We start from the raw sequence: 22,621 nt of genomic DNA, 5'->3' as shown, positions 1-22,621 counted from the left end.
AGGTAATGTATTTTTCAATACATTGTAAAACAGTGACATCACTGTCATGGCCAAATTTGGGAGCATCTTTTATCCACAAAAGCATGTGGGTGTGTGGTGTCCCTGGATTGATGTTCTTTTCTCCAAAAGAAGTGTTCCACTTCCGCGAGTGTTGGGGTAGTTTTATTCCAGATGAAGTGCAGCATGGCAATGAAGAGATGGCGAAAGTACCTTGATACATTGACAGGGTCAAGAAAACATTTTTCCTGTTTTTAGATCTATTCTCTTGAATTGTTTTGTAGTGCTTAAGAAGGGATGCAAGTCATCCCATGCGTAGTAGCAAACCATTTGAGTGGGCCTAGGTTCCTTGGCATACAACATACATCAGCGTGACATCGGAACCAGTATTTTTTCGTACAACGCATATCTGCCAAGAGGTTTGTGATACTTGACTGCAAAACTTCATCTGTGTCGTTTCTTTTGAAGCGGTTGGGTAGCTGACATGTTTAAAAAACATTAGAGCCTGTTTTAATGTGTGTGTGCAACTCGTTAACATAGAGTTGCTAGTTCACTTTCGAAAAGGAGGTGGAAAATGTATTCTACATTTTGTCTGAATCTGGGTTCCTCAGAATACATTCGCAAAGAGCGATTCTGATGCACTTATTTGTGTGGCTATTTCATCATATCTTCCTCCTTGTCCTGTAGGAAAGAGTAGAGGAAAAGAACGTGCTTCTACACTTTTCTCACATATGCTCGTTAGGGAGCCTTTGGCTTGACACATTTGATTTGTTTCTAATGCGTCTTCTATGGTGTCTTTGCAGTGTAGTGGTTGAATTGTATACTGGTCTAAAATGTTGGCTGCAGTAACATGATCTACATGTTCAAATTGGCCAGTTTGTGGTGAATCTGTAATTATTTGAGTGGTTTCTTTTAAGTATTCCTGTGTTCATATCTTTGTAGCATTCATTGTTTTCTTTGAGATATTGTAGGCCTTGGCTAACTTTGTTTAAGTCGACTAGTTGTTGCCAAATTGTTTTGTTTTTTGTTGGTACACCAATAACTAGTACAATCAATGATTGATCTATTGGTGGTTGTACTCTTAGAGATTTGTACATTTTCTTTAATATGTAGTGGCAATTATACTACTTTGACACAAATGCATTTTAGTAACTCATATGAAGGCAATTTGGCAGTTTTCAGTTGAAGGTGTATTATAGCTTTAAATGGGTGAACTGTTTGATTGATAATGCTCTCATACAAGTTAAGTTGTTGGAGAGCTTTTGGAAGTGGGAAGATTTCAAAGTTATTAGTGATAGCACGTGATGGCATTTGGTTATTGTCAAGCTTTGTATTGCAGTATTTGCAAAGTATTGAGGGGTCAGTTATTTTGTATTTATTTAATGCTGTTCGATATAAAGCTAATTGAAACCATTGGGATTCCTCATTATACTGTATTTTGTAGGCCATATCTCCTATTTTTGTGCTCTTTTTATAAAACGTTCTGCGACAACAGAAAAGTTACAGAATTTTCTAAGTCCACTTCAGTTCCAAAATATTTACTTTGTATGTACTCTATTTCTTGAATGAGTTGTTTGGCTGTTAAACGTAGGAGAATGTTATTTCAATTTTGCAGTTCTATAGCAGGACTTTTTGCATAGTACATTATATGCACAAGATTTCGTATAGCGGAATGGTGTGTTGCCAACATTCTGATGCAAGCAGTTCCTGAAGTGCAGGCTAATGAATGTTCTCGCAGTCCAATGTGGATGCGTATTTGGCAGGAGTCCACGGTTTGTAAAGTTTGTATTCTACTTTTGTCTTTTAGTTTCACATAGTGATGGAGGAATTGTCGTAAAGATTGGAAGGATTGTTGGCATACGTTACATATTGAGCTGTACGTCCATTTGTACACTGGATGGTTTGTTTGCCCAAAAGCAACATTTGTTAAAGTCTGTTGGAAGTTTTTTCTATAAGGGGTTCTTTTGCCATATTGTCTCCTACCATTTCATACCCTCGGCCATTATTTTCTATTGTAATTGGGTTTCGTTCTTGTTTATACGCGGCTTCATTGAAATATGGTTGTGTGCTGTCCATTCACTATCACAAGTTTGAAAAGGTATCTATATTGACAGTACTTTTAGTAATTTATTGATTAATTTAGTTAGTGGTTTCATTCTGTTTAAAATTAATATAAACAACTTTTTCTTTAGTAGAAATATGCTGTCGGAGCTTAGTTGATTCGTTTTCTCTGGTAGTTTTTAATGGTAGATTGTGACTTTTTAGCTTCTTCAAAAGATTAAGAAATCTACCATGGACATTTTATTGTAAAATTGATTTATTTGAATGCTTTACTGTGGCTACATTAACGTTGGTCGATAGTGTTGGGTTCATTAGGTCTGTTTTTGTTTGTACATCTTTTTTTACTTTGTTTTTGCAAAAGGGACCTTACTTTTTTAGTGAGGACTGGTTTAGTTTTGTTCAGTGAGGTTAGTAGCTCTTCTGTTTTAATGTTTTCTATACATTGTTTAAGAGGTGCATGACTATATGGCTTGTTTTTTTTATCTGCTCTATTCTTTTTGTTTTCTACAGAGGTGATTTTTAGTAGGTATTCTATTGTCTCTGTTGGGGAAAAAAAGTTTAAAAGGGGTGAGGATGTGCGTATTTGTGCTAATTTGTGTTGGTGATTTGAATTGCCATGTGTTTGAAAGTTGTTGGAATTGGGACCTCATGTGTATAGGGGTATGAAAGAGTAAGGAAATGAAATTGTGGTATAGAAGTTGATGAGAGATAGATGTGTTAGGCAGTAAGGAATTGGTGGTGTATTGAATAAAGAGCAATGTTTAGATGGGAATAGAAAGAGTGAATGCTGCAATAGAATGAGTGAGAGTACAGAGTACTCTGAGTACAGTGTTGAGTAGAAAAGAATACTCTAGGGTTATATATAAGGAAAGTACATTGTTACAATTCGAGAGAGATACCTGCTATATTAATGTACCTACTTAGTAGGATGTGAGGTGTTCTTTCTTCACTAGCTGTCATCTCAATCTTTTTTCCTGTAATTGTAAAAGAAAGTTAGGGGATATATATGGTAACGGTGAAGTACTTTTAGTAAGAGGTTGTTATTTATTAAGGTCGGAGGAGTTGTTGGGGGAAGAAAGTTAATAAAGTTGTGTTTTGGTTGGTGTAGTTAACTATGATAGTACAAGTTGACTATGACTAGTGATGTGTGGGACATAAGGAACAGGACACTCATGGGTGTGTAAAAAGATGCATATCTAGGTTATTTTTGCAGTACATGAAAGTTTCTTTTAGGGCTAATATGTAATGGTCTTAGTTGTGCAGCAAAGTTTGGCTTCATGTAAAAATGGATGGAAAATGTTTGTTTTTGCAATAGGGCAATTTCTGCGCTGGTGTTTTTAATAAAAGTGCTGTTTGTGGTGCAATGTATTTGTAATGTGTTGCATTATGTTTGTAGGGAAACTGGCCTAGTGGTAATGCAATGGCAATTTTTAGTTGGAGCAGTGTATGGTGCCTTATAACAGTGGTTGGAAAAGAACAATACTTTATATGTAAGGAGAAGTGTTGTGTGTGTATATAGATAATTTGGCAGTATACACGTGTGAGCAGGTGGAGAATGGTGGCACTATAAGGGATGTAACGAGAAAGGTTGGAAAGTATGACATTTATATGGAAGGAACAATTCAAAATGTGCATTTTAAAAATGTTTTTTTAGGAGCATTTTGTTGAAAGTAAGAAAGATGCAAATGTGCATTACAGCAGTGCTGTATGTATAACTGTTTTATATAAGGAAGGGAAATGTAGATGCAAAAGATTTGTATAACATTGTTAAGTGGGTGGCAGTTGGTGTGTGGAATTTTAATATGTTGGCAGTACATGTAAGCAACTGACACTTGACGTGACCAGGTGCAGAGGTGTTTTAAAAAATGACTTTGAAAAATGAATGCATACCTGTACTATGATTTGTTAAATGTAGATATTGTTGAGTATGCAAATATAAATCTTGTAGAATTTCACAGTAGTTTTTGATGCAGGTGGCTGTGACTAACAGTAGACACGTACTCTGAGTTCAAGAGCAAATCTGAGTAGCTCTGAAGTGTTGAACTGAGATGACATGGTTACATGTAGAGGTTTTGGATGTGATTGGTGTATGGATGTGTGACTGTTTGAAAGCAGCCATTGAGGGAGTGTTGCAAACATAAAAGTAAAAAGGGTAGAAGGGCTTCCCTATGCTACAGTGTCTGCAGACCCCACGGTAGTCCGCAGACCCGCACGTGCCAATCAAATTTCCGTGCCCATTCAACATGCTGTCCCAGCACCAGGGGACAAAACACCATCCACATCCTCAATCTATGAACTTGGCAGCTTGGCTCCTGAAGTCAGAGTTTGGGCACCTAAACCTTCCTCAAAGGTGTATGGACATCCTTAGAGGCACGTAAACCTGACACCAGATGCTGTTAATTCAACAAGTGGAAAAGGGTTGTCATCTGGTGTAGAACACAATCCTTAAACTGAATTGAATGCCCAGCTTCAAACATTCTACATTGCATGCTTTACCTACTCTAGACTCTGGCCTAGTATTTAAATCTATTAAAGTACACCTACCGGCACTGTCCCGGTACACCACCTCTCAAAATTAAGTATCTTGGTGGAAAATCCCTGTTATCAAGGCTTTCATGGAAGGAGTAAAGAGACTATAACCTCCCATTTCCAACCCTCCAGCAGTTTGGGACCTTAATGTTGCACTTTCAAAGGTCATGGGTCCTCCCTTTGAGCCCATGCACAAGGCCAGCATAACACACTTAACCTACAAGACTGCCTTTCTAGTATTCACCTCCATAAAATGAGTAATTGAGCTACAGACCCTATTCACACTCTAAAGCAGACTCAAAGGTTGAAAAAGCGGTGCTGAAACATGTATTTGCTGCTGTACCTTCTCACAATCTGACTACTTCTACAAATACTGCTCACTAGTCTATGCAAAGCATATGATCTAAGCAGATCCACAAGCCTCAGAACGCATACATTACTCACTGTAATCGTATTTCTGATTCTTGTATCTGCTTAGATTCACGTGTGCCCACCCTTCCTCCCCTGCTGGAGTCGAATGTGCATGGATGTTTCTTGCTTTATCTCTTTTCTCTGTTTTATTACATCTGTACTTGCGGTACACTTCATGCAACCTCATGTCTGACACAAAACAATCTGAAGGGCCTCAACGCGTGGGATTGTATTACTAACACGCCTAGTCGACGTGCCTTTTTTTGTTTAAAAAAACAATCCTGTAATATCCTTCGACTACCATTAGATGTCGGCAGGCCTCCAGATAAGGGTTGTACCAAGCCTTTTTACACATGAAGATCTTGTAAATATAACAGCTTTATATTTTCCTGCATTCATTTATGCACAGGTTTAGAGCAGAGGTCCGGTTACTTGACAGAAACCAGAACGCTTCTTTTGATTTTTATTTACATCAATGTAATTGCAAGCCATGGAGAAAAACTTCTGAAACAGAATGTTTTTCTCTGAAGCCTTTCAAAAAAGGAAGACACACCGTGATAAAAGGAATGGTTTGTCTGTTCAGCTTCTGCTGTGTTCGGTGTAGATGCTCATGGAGCAAACAGAAGCACTGTGCATATTTATTTTCCGAGCATTTTAGAATTGTATAATTAATAAGATGGAAAACTAATTTGCAAATGAGAATGAATCTTTTGCAACACATTTTGCTTCCCCCCCCCAGTGAAAGCAAAGCAATATTGCACAGTTTGTTGTATTTTTCAGAGTTCCTGTGCTCTGTGCATAATCATGCGGAGGCAGATAATTTTTACACTTGTACTTTAATTTACAGTAATTATAAAAACCCTGTAAAATTGAGTATGCACGACCTAGTTTACATCCTTTCAACCTTGCAGTCAATGGGGTACATTACTACAAATGGTCAGTGGCAGCAGAGCCTTTGCTCAAGGGTGAGGGATTGTCATTACACTAATCACAGGTGTTATAGCCTCTCAAATATTCAAGGCTACAATTAAAACCCCCAAAACCTGACCTTCCAGGAAGTGCAAGTGCTGTTCAAAAACAAACAAAAGTTAAATTTGTAATTGAAATAGAAACTTTGCAAAACCTGTCTCTGATAATCCAGATATTAATTTATCTTAATGTAGCGCTCTGTGTATGGTTCGTCCAACATCTAGGCACTGTAATTATTATACCTGAGTCATTACTCAGTTTACTCACCTTTAAATGATGTTAGCCAATAAGATAGCTCAGCCGGTTCAGCGATCGTTACTGCGATCTGTACGTGATCTTTAGGTTGCAGGTTCAAGCCAATTCAGCCTTTCATCCTTATAGGTCGATAAAGGAGTACCAACTTCGGTTTGGTGATAATTTTGATAAATATGTTCTATGTACATCGCTTTGCTAAAAGAACTATATAAATAACAATTTCACCATGAGATTAGTTATAGAATTTAGCATGGGGCCCTTGCCTCTCTGCACTGTTGTATCATAACATTGGTATACCATTAGTTAGTAGTAGTTCCAGGAAATTAGGACTTTAATTAAACATCAAGAGACAATTCTGCTATCAAACTCAAAACGCACAATACAATTCTGGTTTGCTTTACTATGTAATTGGCTAGGTTTTTATGTTTTCAACATTTAAATATATACCGGAGAGATCAAATGGCCAGACCTTAGAGAAATAATGAAATGTGTATTCTGTCGCAATGCAGAAAGCCGGTGCATGGTAATGATTTCCATACAGTTTTTGCACACGTTGACTGCATGTGATGTACATTTTACTCTCTTGCAAAGGAGAAAACTAATTTCATTTGTACACTCTTGAAATCACATTTACTCTGAAAGTTAAAAAATAGGGAGTAAAATACCCCCGCCTCAAAATCTCATCTGGAGCCCTGGATGTCGGCCTATGCAAAACGTGTGAATCTAAGCAGATACAAGCATTAGAAATACGATTGCGGTGAGTAATGTATGATATATTATAGGGCGGCAGTTGGCGCCTATAGTTTAGGTGAATACTGAGTACCATAGGAAATCAAAACAATGAATTGCTAATGATTTTTGACTCGGACGATGGATTTGATTGAAATGTTGCAAAAGAAGGGTTTCTCAAGGGCCACCCCGGTTTGGGAAATATTCGTTACAAAATATAAAAGTTAAGAAACCCAAAAAAGCACTTCGAATGGATTGTGCAATCCCACGTATTCCTCATCTTTGACACTTGTTGTCCAGCTTCAGCTGCTTCAGAAAAAACTGTTCTGCAGAGGGCGCAGTGTTCGATGGCATCGAGTCGATGTCCCTCGAAGGCCTCCGTCGAGGATGATGTCATCGAGGGCATATATAGCACGCAGTGCCCGTTGGCCTCAGTTCCGTTCTTCCGCGACAGCAATAGCTTCGAGAGAAATTTGGCACGTCTATCTTGTGACATATTTGTGACAAATCACCTCTCGATAAAATGTCTTCTTCGTCACCATGAACTCCGAAGTCCGGCTTCAAGAAGTGCCGGGATTGGAGGGGCAAAAATGTCACTCACTGACCCACACCATAAGAGTTTGTGGTGCCTCGGAGCGGACCACAACACTGCCGGCTGTTCAAAATGCCAGTCCATGACAGGAAAAGCCTTCAAGGAACGGAAGAGGAGACAAAAGATAGGAAAATACCAAAAATAAATCTCCAACCCGATCTACGAAACCTTCGACCTACGTGTTGAGAGGTGATTCTTGGAGGAGGAAGAAGGCCAATCGATCCAGATCGAGGAGTAGCTCACACCACCCTTCATCCTCGAAGAAATCATGAAGGCACTGTAGGTCGACTTCGTCGTCTGATGTTTCCCCTGATGGGTTGCTTGCCCTACTAAGAAGTCCACTCCGGCCAAGTGGGAGGCCTTCAGGGTTGAAATGTTAAAGATTTTTGAAAAAAAAAAAGCCATGCTCCTACCGATTCTTCGAAGGAGGCCGGAAAGGGAAGGTCTCGTCCGAAATCCTGTGCGCCCGGGTAAAAGGCCTGAGCTGCATCGTGAGCCTCTGAGGCCTCAATCTGATATACCATCGAAGGATCATACGAGACGCATGGAAAAGTTGAGGTCGTCGATGCCATTGATGCCTACGACGCCAGCCGCGCCATACTTGCAAGCTGTGCCGTCCGTGCTGAACGCCCCTCTTAAGTCAGCAATGATAAAGAAAACTTCGATATCGAAGCATACTATTACATAGCCAGACAAAATATATGCTCCACTTCCTAAAAAGTATTTCTTTAAATCGCTTATTCCATTTTTGAAGAAGAGGAGCGTTCTGATGATGATGAAGCCCCATTTGGCTTACAGTACGGTACACCGAATGTACCAAAGTGTTTTATCTCTGAAGAGTCCAGAACGAAGGACCTGTATGACAACTTGCAAACAGCAAGTGGGGTAGATACCTCGCCCAAACTTGAATTTGGTAAACCAGAGGCTGGTGAGCATGCAGATGCATCCTACAGACACCTAATGTTGAAAGTGGTGGAATACATGGGTTGGAGTAGGCCCCCATCCCCCTATGAGCAAGAATACCTCAGACATTCTGGACAAAGGTCCACAATCTGATCCTATGTTGCCTTTTCATATGGCATTGCAGAAAAGGGTGGCTAGGAATTGGGAGACTCCAGAATCCATTCCAGCAGTCGATAAGAACTTGAGAAAGAAATACCACCCCTCCAGTAGTGACCCTGACTACCTGTCGAAACAATCCACTCCAGAGATTCTGGTGGTGCAGGCAGCTACTGCTACTTCTAAACAAGAAGCATACTCTACCATCCCTCCTGATAGGGACGACAAACCCATAGATGGATGGCCGAGGAAGGTATTTTCTGCAGGGAGCATGGCACTTCAGTCTGCCAACTCCACATGTGCCCTCACAAAGTTTTCGTATACTCTATGGGATTGCATTTCTAAGGCGGCAGAGCACATTCCCGAAGTGGATGGAAGAGACAGCCTCTTAGCTATTGTTCGATACGGCAAAGAGGCCATGTTCGAGTCTCTTTAATCAGGTTTGGATTCTGCGGATAGCATCAGCAGATCCATGGCTACCAGCAATGTTATGCGCAGAGGAAGTCTGGTTTTGCATCTGATGTGCAATTTAGACTTCTCAACATGCCTTTTTGACGGCTCTCATCTTTTTGGCAACAAGGCTGACGAGAGACGTGCGAAGTTTCAGACCTCAAAGGCGGCAGCCAAATCTTTAGGCACCGTCATTAGGCAACCTCAGCCTTTTCGTCCTAGTGGGCAACCTTGGAGGGGTAGATCTTTTTGCTGCTACTACTCAGTTGGAAGGGCGAGAGGAATGACCAGCCAAAGAGGCCAGAGAAAATGTCCTTGTGGTGGACGTGGCAGAGGTGCTAAGCCAGCTCAAGGAGCAGCCTCCTTACCATCGGCCTCTGCATCAGCCGCCGCAAAACCACTCTGAAGTCTTCAGTCACAGCTCACCAGTGGGGGGCAGACTGTCTCAGCATTTAGAAGAATGGCGAGACATTACTTCGGATGCTTAGGCTCTGCAAACGTAGCCAGCAGTTACTTCCTTCTGTTTATAAAGAGACCTCAGAACAATCCACCAGGGAACCGCTCTTTGAGGATTCCGGATTTGCTTCTTGTGCAGGCAATTTTAACCTTGCTAGAGAAAGGTGCTATAGAACCAGTACCTGTAGCGGAGAGGATCAAGGGATGGTACTCCCCATATTTTTTGATACCCAAGAAGGACGGGGGACTGAGACATATCTTGGACTTCAGATACTTGAACAAATTCCTCAGAAAGGACAGGTTCAAGATGGTCACACTTTCTCAGATCCTTCAGGCCCTCCAACTCCAGGATTGGTTGGTGTCATTAGACCTTTAGGATGCTTATTTTCTTGTGCCTATCCATCTCAAGCACATAAAATACCTGAGGTTTGCATTTGGCGGTTGTCATTATCAATTTAGAGTTCTGCCATTCGGGCTGACCTGTGCCCCAAGGGTTTTCACCAAACTGTTGGCGGTGGTGGCAGTGACTATCAGGAGAGGGGGGATTCACGTCTACCCCTACCTGGACGATTGGCTGATCAGGGCACGTTCTCCCGAACAAGCCTGGGATCATCTCAACGTCACCTGCCACTCTCTTCACAGACTGGGCTTCTCCCTCAATTACACATACATCAGAAGAACAAGTTACTCTCTTACCTGGTAACGTTCTTTCGATGGGATGGTCCGACGACGTATTCCATATCTATGACAGTAATCACCACAGCTGTGCTGCTTCGGAAAATTGTCTGCGTCCTGCGTCGACACCTTCCCATAGCTCCAGTACATTGGAGCAGTGCTAGATGCATCCTTGGGAAAGAATTTGCCACCCGAGGGGACGTCTTGAGACATTCTACAGATGGTAACCAAATTTCAGAATGCCCGCAGTCTACCGGCCTTTGATTTTCTGAGGTTGCTCTGTCTCATGGCATCCTGCATTTTTCTGGTGTCAGAGGCTCACCTGAGAATGAGGTCCCTTCAATGGGTTCTAAGAACACAATGGTCCCAGTTCTCAAGAAAGATGTCGGACCGACAAGGGTCTCACAGGATCTTCTGTGATGGGCCTGCGAGGACAATATTCTGAAGGGAGAACCATTTTGGCAACCATGGCCAGAGATTACAGTAGTGATGGACATCTCACTCACCGGTAGTGGGGAGCCCATGCCAGCGATCTAACAGTCACCAGTCGTTGGTCTCCATCGGAGTCCAAACTACATATCAATCTTTTGGAGGTGAGGGCAATCAGACTAGCGCTGGAGGCCTTTCTGCCCTCTGTACGGGGAAAGAATGTCCTGATAATGACGGACAATACAGTGGCCATGTACTACCTCAACAAGAGAGGTTGTGTAGGGTCACTACCACTGTGCAGAGGCAATCCAGCTCTGGTACTGGGCAATTCAAGAAGGAATCTCCCTATTGGCAGTTCACCTAGCCGGAGAGGAGAACACGGTGGAGGACACTCTGAGCAGGCAGAGCACAGTCTCTCACGAATGTGAACTAGCTCAGGAAGTCCTTCAAGAGATCTTAACCCTTTGGGGAACCTCTCAAGTAGCCTGTTCGTGCCCGAGGGCAACCGGAAGTGCGAAGGATATTGCTCAAGGGACTTTCCCCCAAGAGGAGCTCTAAGAGACGGGTTCATAATGGACTTGGAGTTTTCCACTCCTGTATGCGTTTCCTCCAGTCCCCGTCATTCCTCACGTGATCAGGAGGTTGAGAAGGTTCGGGAAACCCATGATCCTTATAGCCCCGGATTGGGCCAAGAGGACGTGGTACCCGGACCTTCTGGACATGTCCATCTGTCCTCTGATGCATCTTCCACAGATAGAGGACCTTTCTTTCGCAGAGAGGGGTCAGGTTCTCCATCCAGAGGTCAAGACTCTCAACCTTCACGTTTGGTATCTGAAAGGCTGAGATATAAGGATTGGGACCTTCCGGATGATGTAATGGTGGTGTTGCTTTCAGTCAGAAGGTCAGCAACAAAATCTGTGTACGGTTGCTGTTATAAGTTTTGCAACTGGTGCAAGGAAAAGAATGTAGATCCTTTTCTATGTAAAACACTGGATGTTTTATCCTTTCTTCCATCGGAAGCTAATCTGGGGCTCTAGATTAGTACCATTAAAGGCTACTTGGCGGCTCTGTCCATTTTTAAGCGTTCGTCAGAGGAATGTTCCCATTTCAAAATTGCACTGGTGACTCAATTTCTGAAGGGGCCCACTAATGTGTTCCCTCCATCTCCTTTCCAGGTTCTGGTTTGGGACCTTAATCTGGTTTTTAAATTCCTAATGTGTGCACCCTTTGAACCTCTGCTATTGGTAGCTCTGACATCAGCCCGTAGAGTGAGCGAGTTGCAGGCACTTTCATCCAAGCCACCCTTTACCAGCTTCCACAAGGATAGAATTTTAAGGGGCAAACCTTAATTTCTAATTTTCATTTAGGTCAGAACATTGTTCTACCTTCTTTCTATCCCCCACCACATCCTGGTAAGGAGGAGGAAAGACTACCAGAGATCATTAAGCTTTTACATTTCAAGAATGTCTAAGTTACGAATTGATAACCAACTCTTCATCGGATATACAGGACATAAGCTAGGTCAGACTGTTTCCAAATATACCTTGTCTAGATGGATTATTCTGACAATATCCGAATGTTACAGGCTGGCAGGAAAAGACCCTCTTGAAGGTTTAAGAGCTGATTCCTCCAGGGGCACGGCTACATTTACAGCCCTTCAAAGGGGCGTACCAGTTAGAATCATTTGTGAAGCTGCAACTTGGTCTTCCATACACGCGTTCACTAAGCATTAGTCCCTGGATTCTTCCCTTGGTCAGGATGATTCTTTTGGCAAGGCAGTCCTTCACTCTGTCCATGAAAAGTTATGATTTAAAATTCTACTCCCTCCTCCAAACTTAATACTGCTTTGGGAGTCGGTCAAAGATGAGAAATACGTGGGAGGACACAATACATTTGAAGAACAAGTTACTTTCCCCATGTAATGTTCTTTCAACTGGATGTTCCTCCCACGTATTCCTCATCACCCTCCCATCCTACCCCTCAATAGAATTTCCCGTGCTACTACAGCTTCCATTCCATCAAGGCTAAGTCCGGTCACTCCCGTGTTTACGGGCATCTCTGCTGCAAGAGGAGGGGAAAAACAGAACCGAGGCCCGCGGGCGCGGTGCGTGCTATAAATGCCCTCTGACAACATCCTCGATGGAGGCCTTGGAGGGACATCGACTCGACGCACAGCGCCCTCTGCCAAAAAAAGATTTCCGAAGAAGCTGGACAACAAGTGTCAAAGATGAGGAATACGTTGGAGGAACGTCCAGTGAAAAGAAGGTTACCAGGGGTAAGTAACCTGTTCTTTCAGCCTAGTCCCGAGGTCAGTTTTTGATGAATCGCACAGGGAAAACCGCTGGTTTGATTTGGGCCAGGTCCGAAACCACTTGGGCACAAAGCATTGACTTACAATCCTTTTGTGGTTATTCGGACTAGTAATTTTTAAAAATATTTGACAGAGAAGGGGATGCCCTCTCTTCCCTGAAAAAATAGAGATCTCCCATGGTGCATTGTAGCAGAGGCGCTTTCAGAAATGAAAAAGCTGCCAGTTTATTCCCCCCCCTGATGCGAGAGATGGCTGTGCCTATACACGCGAGTTTCGGAAAAAGAAAAGCAGAAAAGTTGCCTATTGAGGCTGGAAAAACAGTGAAATGGCATCAGGCTAGAGGTGAAGGGCGGGGATGGAAGAGGGCACTGTGTGGAATTTGGCCATTGGAGGTGTGCTAGGGCTTGAGTTTGCAGGACATTGATTATTCGGTCTGATAATCGCAGCTACCAGAGAAAACGAGATTGGGTAATGCAAGTGCGTCACACGAAACGAGTGTTCGAAGAGATATGGCAGAGGACTAGGGAGGCAAATGGGAGTTTTTGGAAGTGAGGGGACCTTGCCATGAGGAACGAGTGGGAGGTCCAGGGTAACGTTTATAGGTTTTGTCATTTTTCATGATAATCGTTGGTTATTCAAATCTACCGCTAATCGTCGCTATATGTAGTACATTGCTATTACAGCCGCGGTTATGGGGAAAAGTCTTTTTTTTTTTTTTTTTTTAAAAGGATTTTTATACAGCTACAGTGAGTTTGGGGGTGAAAAATCCAGTGGCTTGGTAGCGGTTTAAACGGCTAAAGGATTGGTAGTGTTGTAAAATATACAGTGAGCACGAAGGCCATGGCAGAAGGCACGTGGCCAGTGGCCTATTTGTGTTAAAGAAAATAGAAAGTGGGCACAGCCAAAGACTGTGGCTGCTGGCCTTCGAGTGATTTGAAAATATGCAGTTCGGTTGTGGGCACGGACGAAGGCTGTGGTTAGGGAGCGATTTTAAAAATTACAGTGGGCGCAGCCGAAGGCCATGACCGCTGGTCATGGGTGAAGGCCATGGCTTTTGGCTAGTTAGTGTTTTCAAATAAATGGTGGGCACGGCCGAAGGCCATGGCGACTGGCCCGTTGCTAATTTAAAATACACAGTGGGCACAGCTGAAGTCTGTGGCCAGTTCCACTGAAAAAAACGATGGTATGACAAAATCCTTGAAATTCAAGGAAAAAACTTTTTAAAGTGCAGTTAAAGTGACCAAACCTAACGCAACAAAACCTTTGAAATTCAGTGCATTGGGGAACTCGGGACCGGCTGAACTCGGCACGTTCCCATTGCAAAGCTCAAGGGCACATACATACTATAAGATAAGACTATAAAATAAGGGCTGCACAATGCCATACAAAAAGGCATTATGGGGGCTGTGGCATTATGGGGGAGATCAACAGGAATGTGCCATGTTAAGCTGGTGCTTAGTTTAGTTTCCCAATGCGCTGAATTTCAAGGGTTTTGTTGCGGTTTAGTCACATTAACTGCACTTAGTTTTTTCTTGAACATATATATGTGTGTGTGTTCATCATATGCTCTTAAGCTTTGTTATCTCTAACCATTCTCAAAATTTATTTTATTTCAGTCTCATTTTATCAGCTCTGCAATCAACACACGTCACTTGCAAGGAGGAGTTTGTGTGCATGGTAGTGGTGCAAATCCTCCAAGTGATCCAGCAAACACAGTGCAGAAGCAGGCACTAAGCCACATGCAAGGAGATGGGTTTCCTGTCATTAAAGCACCAGTAAATGGTAAGGCTCAATTAAGCATGTCCTTTGTGTAGTTTATCTTCAATCTTTTGCTTGTGATTTGTATAGGTCTGTTTGTAAGTGTATTCCTGCACCACAGTCTACTTTACCCAACGGACACAGGCAAATACAAAAAGAATACATTCCCACCATGGCATATCATCACATTTTTGTGGAAGGTAATATTGGGCGTGCAAGTGTAGTTTCCCTTAAATGCTAACTCTTTACGTTGCTCAATGTGTGGTTTAACGGCATGGAAAGCAAATTTATCCTAAATATGGAAACATGCCCAAGGCTGATGGGTAATGTGTTACCTATCTACATTAAGATGGATAGACCTGCTAGATGGTCTTGCTGAATCCAGACAAAGTACTAACTCTTGTTTCAAACATGTAAATGCTGTTCTGTTAGCTGTACACTTCTCAGTAAACTACTTATGGTCAAACAAAGCTGGCTGTTTCATCATAGATGTATAGACTTTGTTGTGGAAAAGGTGAAATTGGTTAATTAGTTTATATATTCCCCTGCAAGACTCTTACAATATCTCAGCCATCAGCGGTTATCATGTTAAATTGTGCCTTACTGCCTCTAACTACCTTGTCCTATGTTGTTGGGCGCATGTCCTAACCTAGGAGAACTGGAGGTATGCTGTGAGAAACCTCTCGCCTAAGTGAGTTCGCTTCATATGTATTTCCTGTTTCCCTCAGATAAGTTTGTTTTAGATCACAGCCCCGCCTGGCGAGTCTGCTTTTTCATGTAGAATTGCCAACATTGGGTGGACAGGCACTCGTGAGAACTGTTTGTTACACAGGTTCGTACCAGGTAACACTGTTGTCGTAGTGAAAACTGCTGAATCGCTAGAAATGCATCTCAAACTGTCTGCTGCTTGTTGCAAAGTCTACTCGCCAAGGTGTGAGAACCTTACCATTGCTTATGGGTTGTATTATGAGAATCCTGTAGTTCATGCTGAAGCCACCTGAAACTTTGTATGCTGTTGCCACTGTACAATACATGGGACAACACCTTCGAAGGGATTGTGTCCTCCGACGTATTCCTTATCTTTGATATAATCCATTCCAGCTTGCTGGCCTCAGAAACTTTTTCCAGTAGAGGGCGCTGCACGTCGATGTCCCTCGAGTCGATGTCCCTCGACAGCCTCTGTATCGGCGCCGACGTCATCATGAGTACAAATAGACTTGCGCAGCGTCTGTTGCTTAAACCACGGTCTGGTTTTAAAAAAAGTTGAGACTGGGGAAAGAAAATATCTTTAACGGACCCTCGCAGGATCTGTTTGTGGTGCCTGGGATCGGAGCATCACTGTTCGGAGTGTGAGGACTGTATGTCCATGACGGAGAAAGCCTTGAAGGAGAGTAAGGGGAAGTTAGAAAGAGGTAAGGCTTTTAAAACTTCTACCCCTTCAAATGTTCCTTCGGCTGAGTCAAGACATTCGTCTCCTCGTCGTCAAAAGAAACATTGCCGATCGAGATCTTAAAGCGGTTCCCATCATTCTTCGAGATCGAGACATTCTAAGAGGCGGCGCCATAGATCTCCCTATTCTTCCTCTAGTTCCCCGGAAAGAGTCACCTGCCCTACGAAACACAGCTCTCCGGCTAAGTGGGAGGAATTCTGTAAAAAAAATGCTTAGCGTTTTCGAGAAAGCGGCCTCGACCCCCTCAGATGTCTAAAGGTGATACCCTGGGTGAAAGTCCCGAAAAACCAAAACGCTGCGAGTCGTTGAACCCGGCGAGTAAATATACTCGAGCGCCATGAACCCTCGAGTAAAGGCAATAAGACTGCATCATCTACGCCATCGTCGAAGAGTTCTTCGACACACAAATCTGCATCATCGACACCATTGTGGAAGGGACCTTCGCATAAATCTGCCTCATCAACGCCATCGTCGACTCCGATGAAGGATAAGCCTAGAACTGCCACTACGTCACAGGCACCAGAGGTGTCGAAAGCCCAGACCATGACGTCGACAGTGCCATCGTCAATCTCGACGACGCCGAGTAGGATTCCGATCCTCTCAAGTTAATCGAGGCCTTTTCTGACGTTTTCAACGCCTTTTACAGGATTGTCGAAGCTTACAACGTCCACGTCGACAACCATGACGTTTTCTCAGGCAGTAACAACAAATTTAGCTCCTCCTTCTCTAGAAATGGGTTTTACTCCATATCCTAGGTCTGATTACTTTAGAGCCTCGTCCTCCATATATGAGGAAGGGGAGGACTCTGACAATGAGAGACCTTTTAGTCTACAAAGGACTATAGTACCCATTCCAGAGGAATTAATCTCTGAAGAAAATAGGTTGAAAGACCTACAGGAGTCTCTAGATGAGGCGAGAGGTATAGATATATCTCTAGAAGAAGAGTTTGCTAGACCAGAACCTGGATAACATGCTGAGATACCTTTTATAGGGCTCTTATGGCTAGAATAATTGAATTTATGGGGTGGACTACACCTGCACCTTCTTTTCAGCAAGATGACCTTACTGATATATTAGATAAAGGACCCCAAGAGGATCCCGTTGTCCCTTTTCATGCTGCTCTGCAAAGGAAAACATCTGCAAATTGGGAGACTCCTGAAGTTATCCCTGCAGTAAATAAAAAACGCTCTGCTTAATACAGAGCATCGGCTTCAGACCCCGAATATCTAAGCAAACATTCAACTGCAGAGAGTTTAGTTGTGCAGGCAGCCACTTCATCAAACAGTAAGTCGGCATACCGCACTATTCCACAAGGCAGAGATGATAAAAGATTTGACGCCATGTCAAAAAGTCTTTGGCATGTAGTATCGCGCTTAAATCTATCAACGCCAATTGCACGCTAGCAAGATTCAGCCACACACTTTGGGAGTGTGCTTCATCTGCGGCTGACTGTCTCCCAGAAGGGGAAGAAGGGGAAGCATCCTTAAACCATCAGGGATGGAAAGGATGCAATGTGAGAGTCCCTTCAAACAGGCATTGACTCTGCTGACAGCATCAGCAGGGCCATGGCGGCGAGTACCACAATCCGCAGATTTGCGCGTTTGCGGAAGTCTGGGTTGGGTTTGCTCCAGATGTACAAGCCAGACTTCTGAATATGACCTTTGACGACAATTCTCTATTTGGAAAGAAGGCTGATGACAGCCTGGAGAAATTGCAAACATCCAAAGCAGCAGCGAAATCCCTTGGGGCTGCAATCCAGCAAACTCCAAATCGCCCCACAGGTCCATCCTGGAGGGGTAAGTCCTTTTGCTTTTACTCCGCATTCGGAAAAGGCAGAGGACAGCCAGCTCAAAGGGGCCAGAGACGATTCACCCGTGGTGGACGGGTCAAAGGTACAAACTCTGCACCAGCAGGTGCTACTTTACCCTCAGCATCTGCGTCAGCCGCTTCTAAACCCCTCTGAGGTCTCCCCTCACAAGACACCTGTAGGGGGCAGGTTAACTCAACATCTGGCAGAATGGCAGGCTATTACGTCAGATGCTTGGGCATTGGTGACAGTTGCCCAAGGTTACTGCCTGCCTTTCCTACAAACTCCTGAGTCATCCACTAAGGAACAACTCTTTGAAGTTTCCAGACCCGCTCCTTACGCAGGAGATTTCAGACCTGCTAGAGAAAGTACCTGTAGCAGAGAGGAACAAGGGTTGGTATTCCCCCTACTTTCTAGTACCAAAGAAGGACGGAGGATTGAGACCCATCTTGGACTTGCGAGAATTGAACACATTTCTCAGGAAAGACAAGTTTAAGATGGTAACCCTTTCTCAGATCCTTCAGGCCCTCCAGCTCCAGGACTGGTTGGTATCTCTAGACCTTCAGGATGCTTATTTCCATGTGCCAATCCATCTCAAACACAGGAAATACCTGAGGTTCACAATTGGCAAATCTAATTCTGCCATTTGGGCTGACCTCCGCCCGAGGGTCTTTACCAAGCTAATGGCGGTTGTGGCTGCAAGTCTGAGGGAAGGGATTCACGTCTACCCCTACCTGGACGACTGGTTGATCAGAGCAGTATCCCCGGAACAAGCTCAGATCCATCTAGATTGTTTGCCACTTCCTTCACAAGCTGGGCTTCTCCCTCAACTTAAAGATGTCACAGATGATACCGTCACAGAGACTCCAGTTCATTGGAGCAGTCCTGGACACATCCCTGGGAAAAGCCTCGCCACCAGAGGTGAGGGCTCAAGATATTCTACAGATGGTCACCAGGTTTCAAAATGCCCAACGTCTACCAGCCGTCGACTTTTTGAGGTTGCTCGGCCTCATGGCATCCTGCATCTTCCTAGTGCTAGAGGCTCGCCTGAGAATGAGATCCCTCCAGTGGGCACGAAGGACCCAGTGGTCACAATTCTCAGGGAGAATGTCAGATCTCCTACTAATTCCAGACAGAGTAGCTCGAGACCTTCATTTGTGGGCCTGTCGGGAGAACATCTTAAAAGGAGACCAGTTTTGTCAACCATGGCCGGAGATAACGGTAGTCACGGATGCTTCACTCACAGGGTGGGGAGCCCATGCCAACAACTTGACCATCAGCGGTCGTTGGTCTCCATCGGAGTCCAAACTACTCATCAACCTATTGGAGCTGAGAGCGATCAGACTAGCGCTGAAAGCTTTCCTGCCATCATACAGGGAAAAAATTCCTGATGGTGACGGACAACACAGTGGCCATGCACTACCTCAACAAAAGGAGGCGTAGGGTCACTGCCACTGTGCAGAGAGGCAATGCAGCTCTGGTTTTGGGCAATTCAAGAAGGAATCTCTCTATCGGCAGTACACCTAGCTGGAGAGAAGAATTTGCCGGCGGACGCTCTGAGCAGGCAGAACAGTCTCCCACGAGTGGGAACTAGCTCAGGAAGTCCTTCAAGAGATCTTTGCCCTTTGGGGAACCCCTCAAGTGGATCTTTTCGCCACCAGTATCAACAGGAAGTGTGATCAGAGCTCAAGGGAATTTCCCCCGAGAGGAGCTCTAGGGGGCGCGTTAGTAGTGGACTGGGAGTATCCACTTCTGTACGTGTTTCCTCCAGTCCCCGTCCTTCCTCAAATGATCAGGAGGTTGAGAAGATTCCGGAAACCCATGATCCTAATTGCCCCGGATTGGGCCAGGAGAACGTGGTACCCGGATCTTCTTGACATGTCCATCTGCCCTCCAATTCGTCTTCCGCAAAGAGAGGATCTTCTCTCGCAGGAGGGAGGTCAGGTTCTCCATCCAGATATCGGAACCTTCACGCCTGGTTTCTGAAAGGTTGAGCTACAAGGATTTGGATCTCCCGGATGACGTCATGAAGGTGTTGCTTTCAGCCAGAAGGCCAGCAACAAAGACTTTATACCGCTGCCGTTGGAACACATTTTGCAGCTGGTGTAGAGAAAAGAATATTGAACCCTTTTCATGTAATACACCGATGGTGATATCTTTCTTGCTTTACTTAGCAAATTCAGATCTTCAAGTTGGTACGATCAAGGGCTACCTCGCAGCGCTGTTAATCTTGAAGCATACTGCTGAGGAACCTTCATATTTCAAATTACCCTTAGTAATTCAATTTCTAAAAGGATTAACTAATGTTTATCCCCCAACACCTTTTCAAGTTCCATTGTGGGACCTCAACCTGGTCTTGAAATTTCGAATGAGTACTCCATTCAAACCCCTTCATTCCTGTTCATTAAGGTTTCTCACTCTTAAAACAGTTTTTCTAGTGGCTTTAACTTCTGCCGGAGGAGGGAGCGAATTACAAGCTTTATCTTGCAAACCTCCTCATACAATCTTTCATAAAGATAAGGTTGTTTTACAAGTGAAGCCCAATTTTCTCCCAAAGGTGGTCTCAGAATTCCACGTCACTCAGAAAATAACTTTACCCTCGTTCTATCCTCCTTCCCATCCCGGGAAAGAGGAAGAGAGATTACACAGGCTGGATCCAAGGCGTGCCTTAAGCTTTTACATTAGCTGACTTGCAAAAACCAGACAAGCAGACCAATTGTTTGTGGGATATGCAGGGCACAAATTGTGTTTGCCAGTTACAAAACAAACCATTTCAGGATGGATTATTTTAACTATTATAGAACACTATAAATTGGCAGGAAAAGAGCCCCCTCAACATTTTAGGGCTCATTCAACCAGGGGTATTGCAGCCGCTTCAGCTCTCCAAAGAGGAGTTCCAATTAAGGACATATGTGCGGCTGCTACATGGATGTCCGCACACACTTTTACCAAGTTTTACAGCCTTGATTCCTCCTCTAGCCAGGAGACAACATTTGGAAAAGCTATGTTGCATTCTGTGCATCTTTAAAGGGAAACATTTAATTTTACTCCTGCCTCCTCTATATACTACTGCTATGGGAGTCTATCAAAGATAAGGAATACGTCGGAGGACACAATCCCTTCGAAGAACAAGTTACTTACCAAACTGGTAACGTTCTTTCGATGGGATGTTCCTCCAACGTATTCCTTATCACCCCTCCCATCCTTCCCCGCAGTAAAAATGTTCCCTTGTAGTTGCAGCTTATGCTCCTTCAAGGTTATTAACCAATTCATGCAAAGCAAAACTAAACTTCAAAATGGAACTTAGCAACGGACGCTGCGCGAATCTATTTGTACTCGTGATGACGTTGGCGCCGATACGGAGGCTGTCGAGGGACACCGACTCGAGGGACGTCTATGCGCAGCGCCCTCTACTGGAATACATTTCTGAGGCCAGCAAGCTGGAATGGATTATATCAAAGATAAGGAATACGCCGGAGGAACATCCCGTCGAAAGAACATTACCAGTTTGGTAAGTAACTTGTTCTTCCTTGGAAGAACATGTGTGCATAACTGTATAATAAACCCTGTAAGTCCGGGAAAGAAGGTTGCTGCGCCGTATACAGCTCGAAGGTTGGTTTCGGTATCCAGTGATTTCATCAGTAAATGTAAGAACTTTTAAAACAATATCGCTCAATTACTATAATAAGTAGATAATATAGGTGAGGAAAAATGATTGCTTGTTGAAGGGGAATGTGAAGCTTAGAGCATGGGTTATCTGAGGGTCAGGAGGGTTTGGGGGTAGATGAGGCGCAGGTGGGAACGGGGGTACCCCCGTAAAACTGAACATTAATGGTTGTGCACTGCTGTTCGAATGCCCCCTTCAAGAGAGGAAAAATGGTACAGCCAGGCAGAGTGAGGTAGTCACTTCCTGCAGTGGAGTTAACCGAGCCTGCAGTATTCAGCACGAATAAGACAGGCAGCAGTGACCATGCGATTGGTGCTGTGCGAGGGGTCAGTAATGCGAGGCAGACAACTGTTTGATGATATATCAAAATATGCCATTTTATTTTCAAAAGATATATAGTAAAATGCCTCGCTATCCCTACTCACCTGAGGATTTCCCAGCCTAACCTAAGCTAAGGGAAAATGTCTAACACAGGGTATCTGTCCCTCAGACTAAGCAACAAATGCACCAAATATATGGCAATTCAACATAACATGAACAACATTCACAGTTTCTTAATAACCTTCTAATGTGCTGGGTAAATTCCCTTCTCCAGGATTAAAGGTCAATTTTGCTGATGTTCAACTAAAGAAAGAAATGTCTTAAATCAGTTCTTGATGTTTCAAAGTCAAAATATATGTTTGTTAACCAAAGTTTCAATGATAGCAAATCGTCTCTACTTGGTTAACTATCCACTTTTCCCTTCAACCAAATAGCACCAGCGGTAATCCTAGCCATGATGCTTTGTAACCTGTTGAAGTCTTGCCACAGTTAAAAATAAAATGCAATATTTACAACTGTCATTGAGACACAGTTCTTGGTTAACAGTTAGTATTTCAGTATGTTTTAATTATTTAAACGGCACAATTACATCTCAATTAAGAAAAGTTGTATCCCTTACGTATACACAGTTTCAACACTTTTTTCAGAAAAAGAAGAGACAGAAAATAAATTAGTTCCACTCCACGATGGATAAG

The 22,621-nt window shown here is 43.5% G+C and overlaps 1 protein-coding gene across 2 annotated transcripts in view; it reads left to right on the top strand.

Moving 5' to 3' along the window:
* KIAA0586 (KIAA0586 ortholog) overlaps positions 1-22,621 on the top strand; it is a 2,241,463-nt gene that overhangs the window by 438,024 nt on the left and 1,780,818 nt on the right. For both annotated transcript variants that reach the window (XM_069637413.1, XM_069637412.1), the window contains exon 7: positions 14,540-14,705. In XM_069637413.1, coding sequence (XP_069493514.1) covers positions 14,540-14,705 — 166 coding nt within the window. The remainder of the gene's footprint in view (positions 1-14,539; positions 14,706-22,621) is intronic.

This window comes from Ambystoma mexicanum, chromosome 14 (genome assembly GCF_040938575.1).
Source record: "Ambystoma mexicanum isolate Mex_15411 chromosome 14, UKY_AmexF1_1, whole genome shotgun sequence".
In the NCBI taxonomy this organism is placed as follows: Eukaryota; Metazoa; Chordata; class Amphibia; order Caudata; family Ambystomatidae; genus Ambystoma; species Ambystoma mexicanum.
This window is presented reverse-complemented; position numbering and strand designations above follow the sequence as displayed.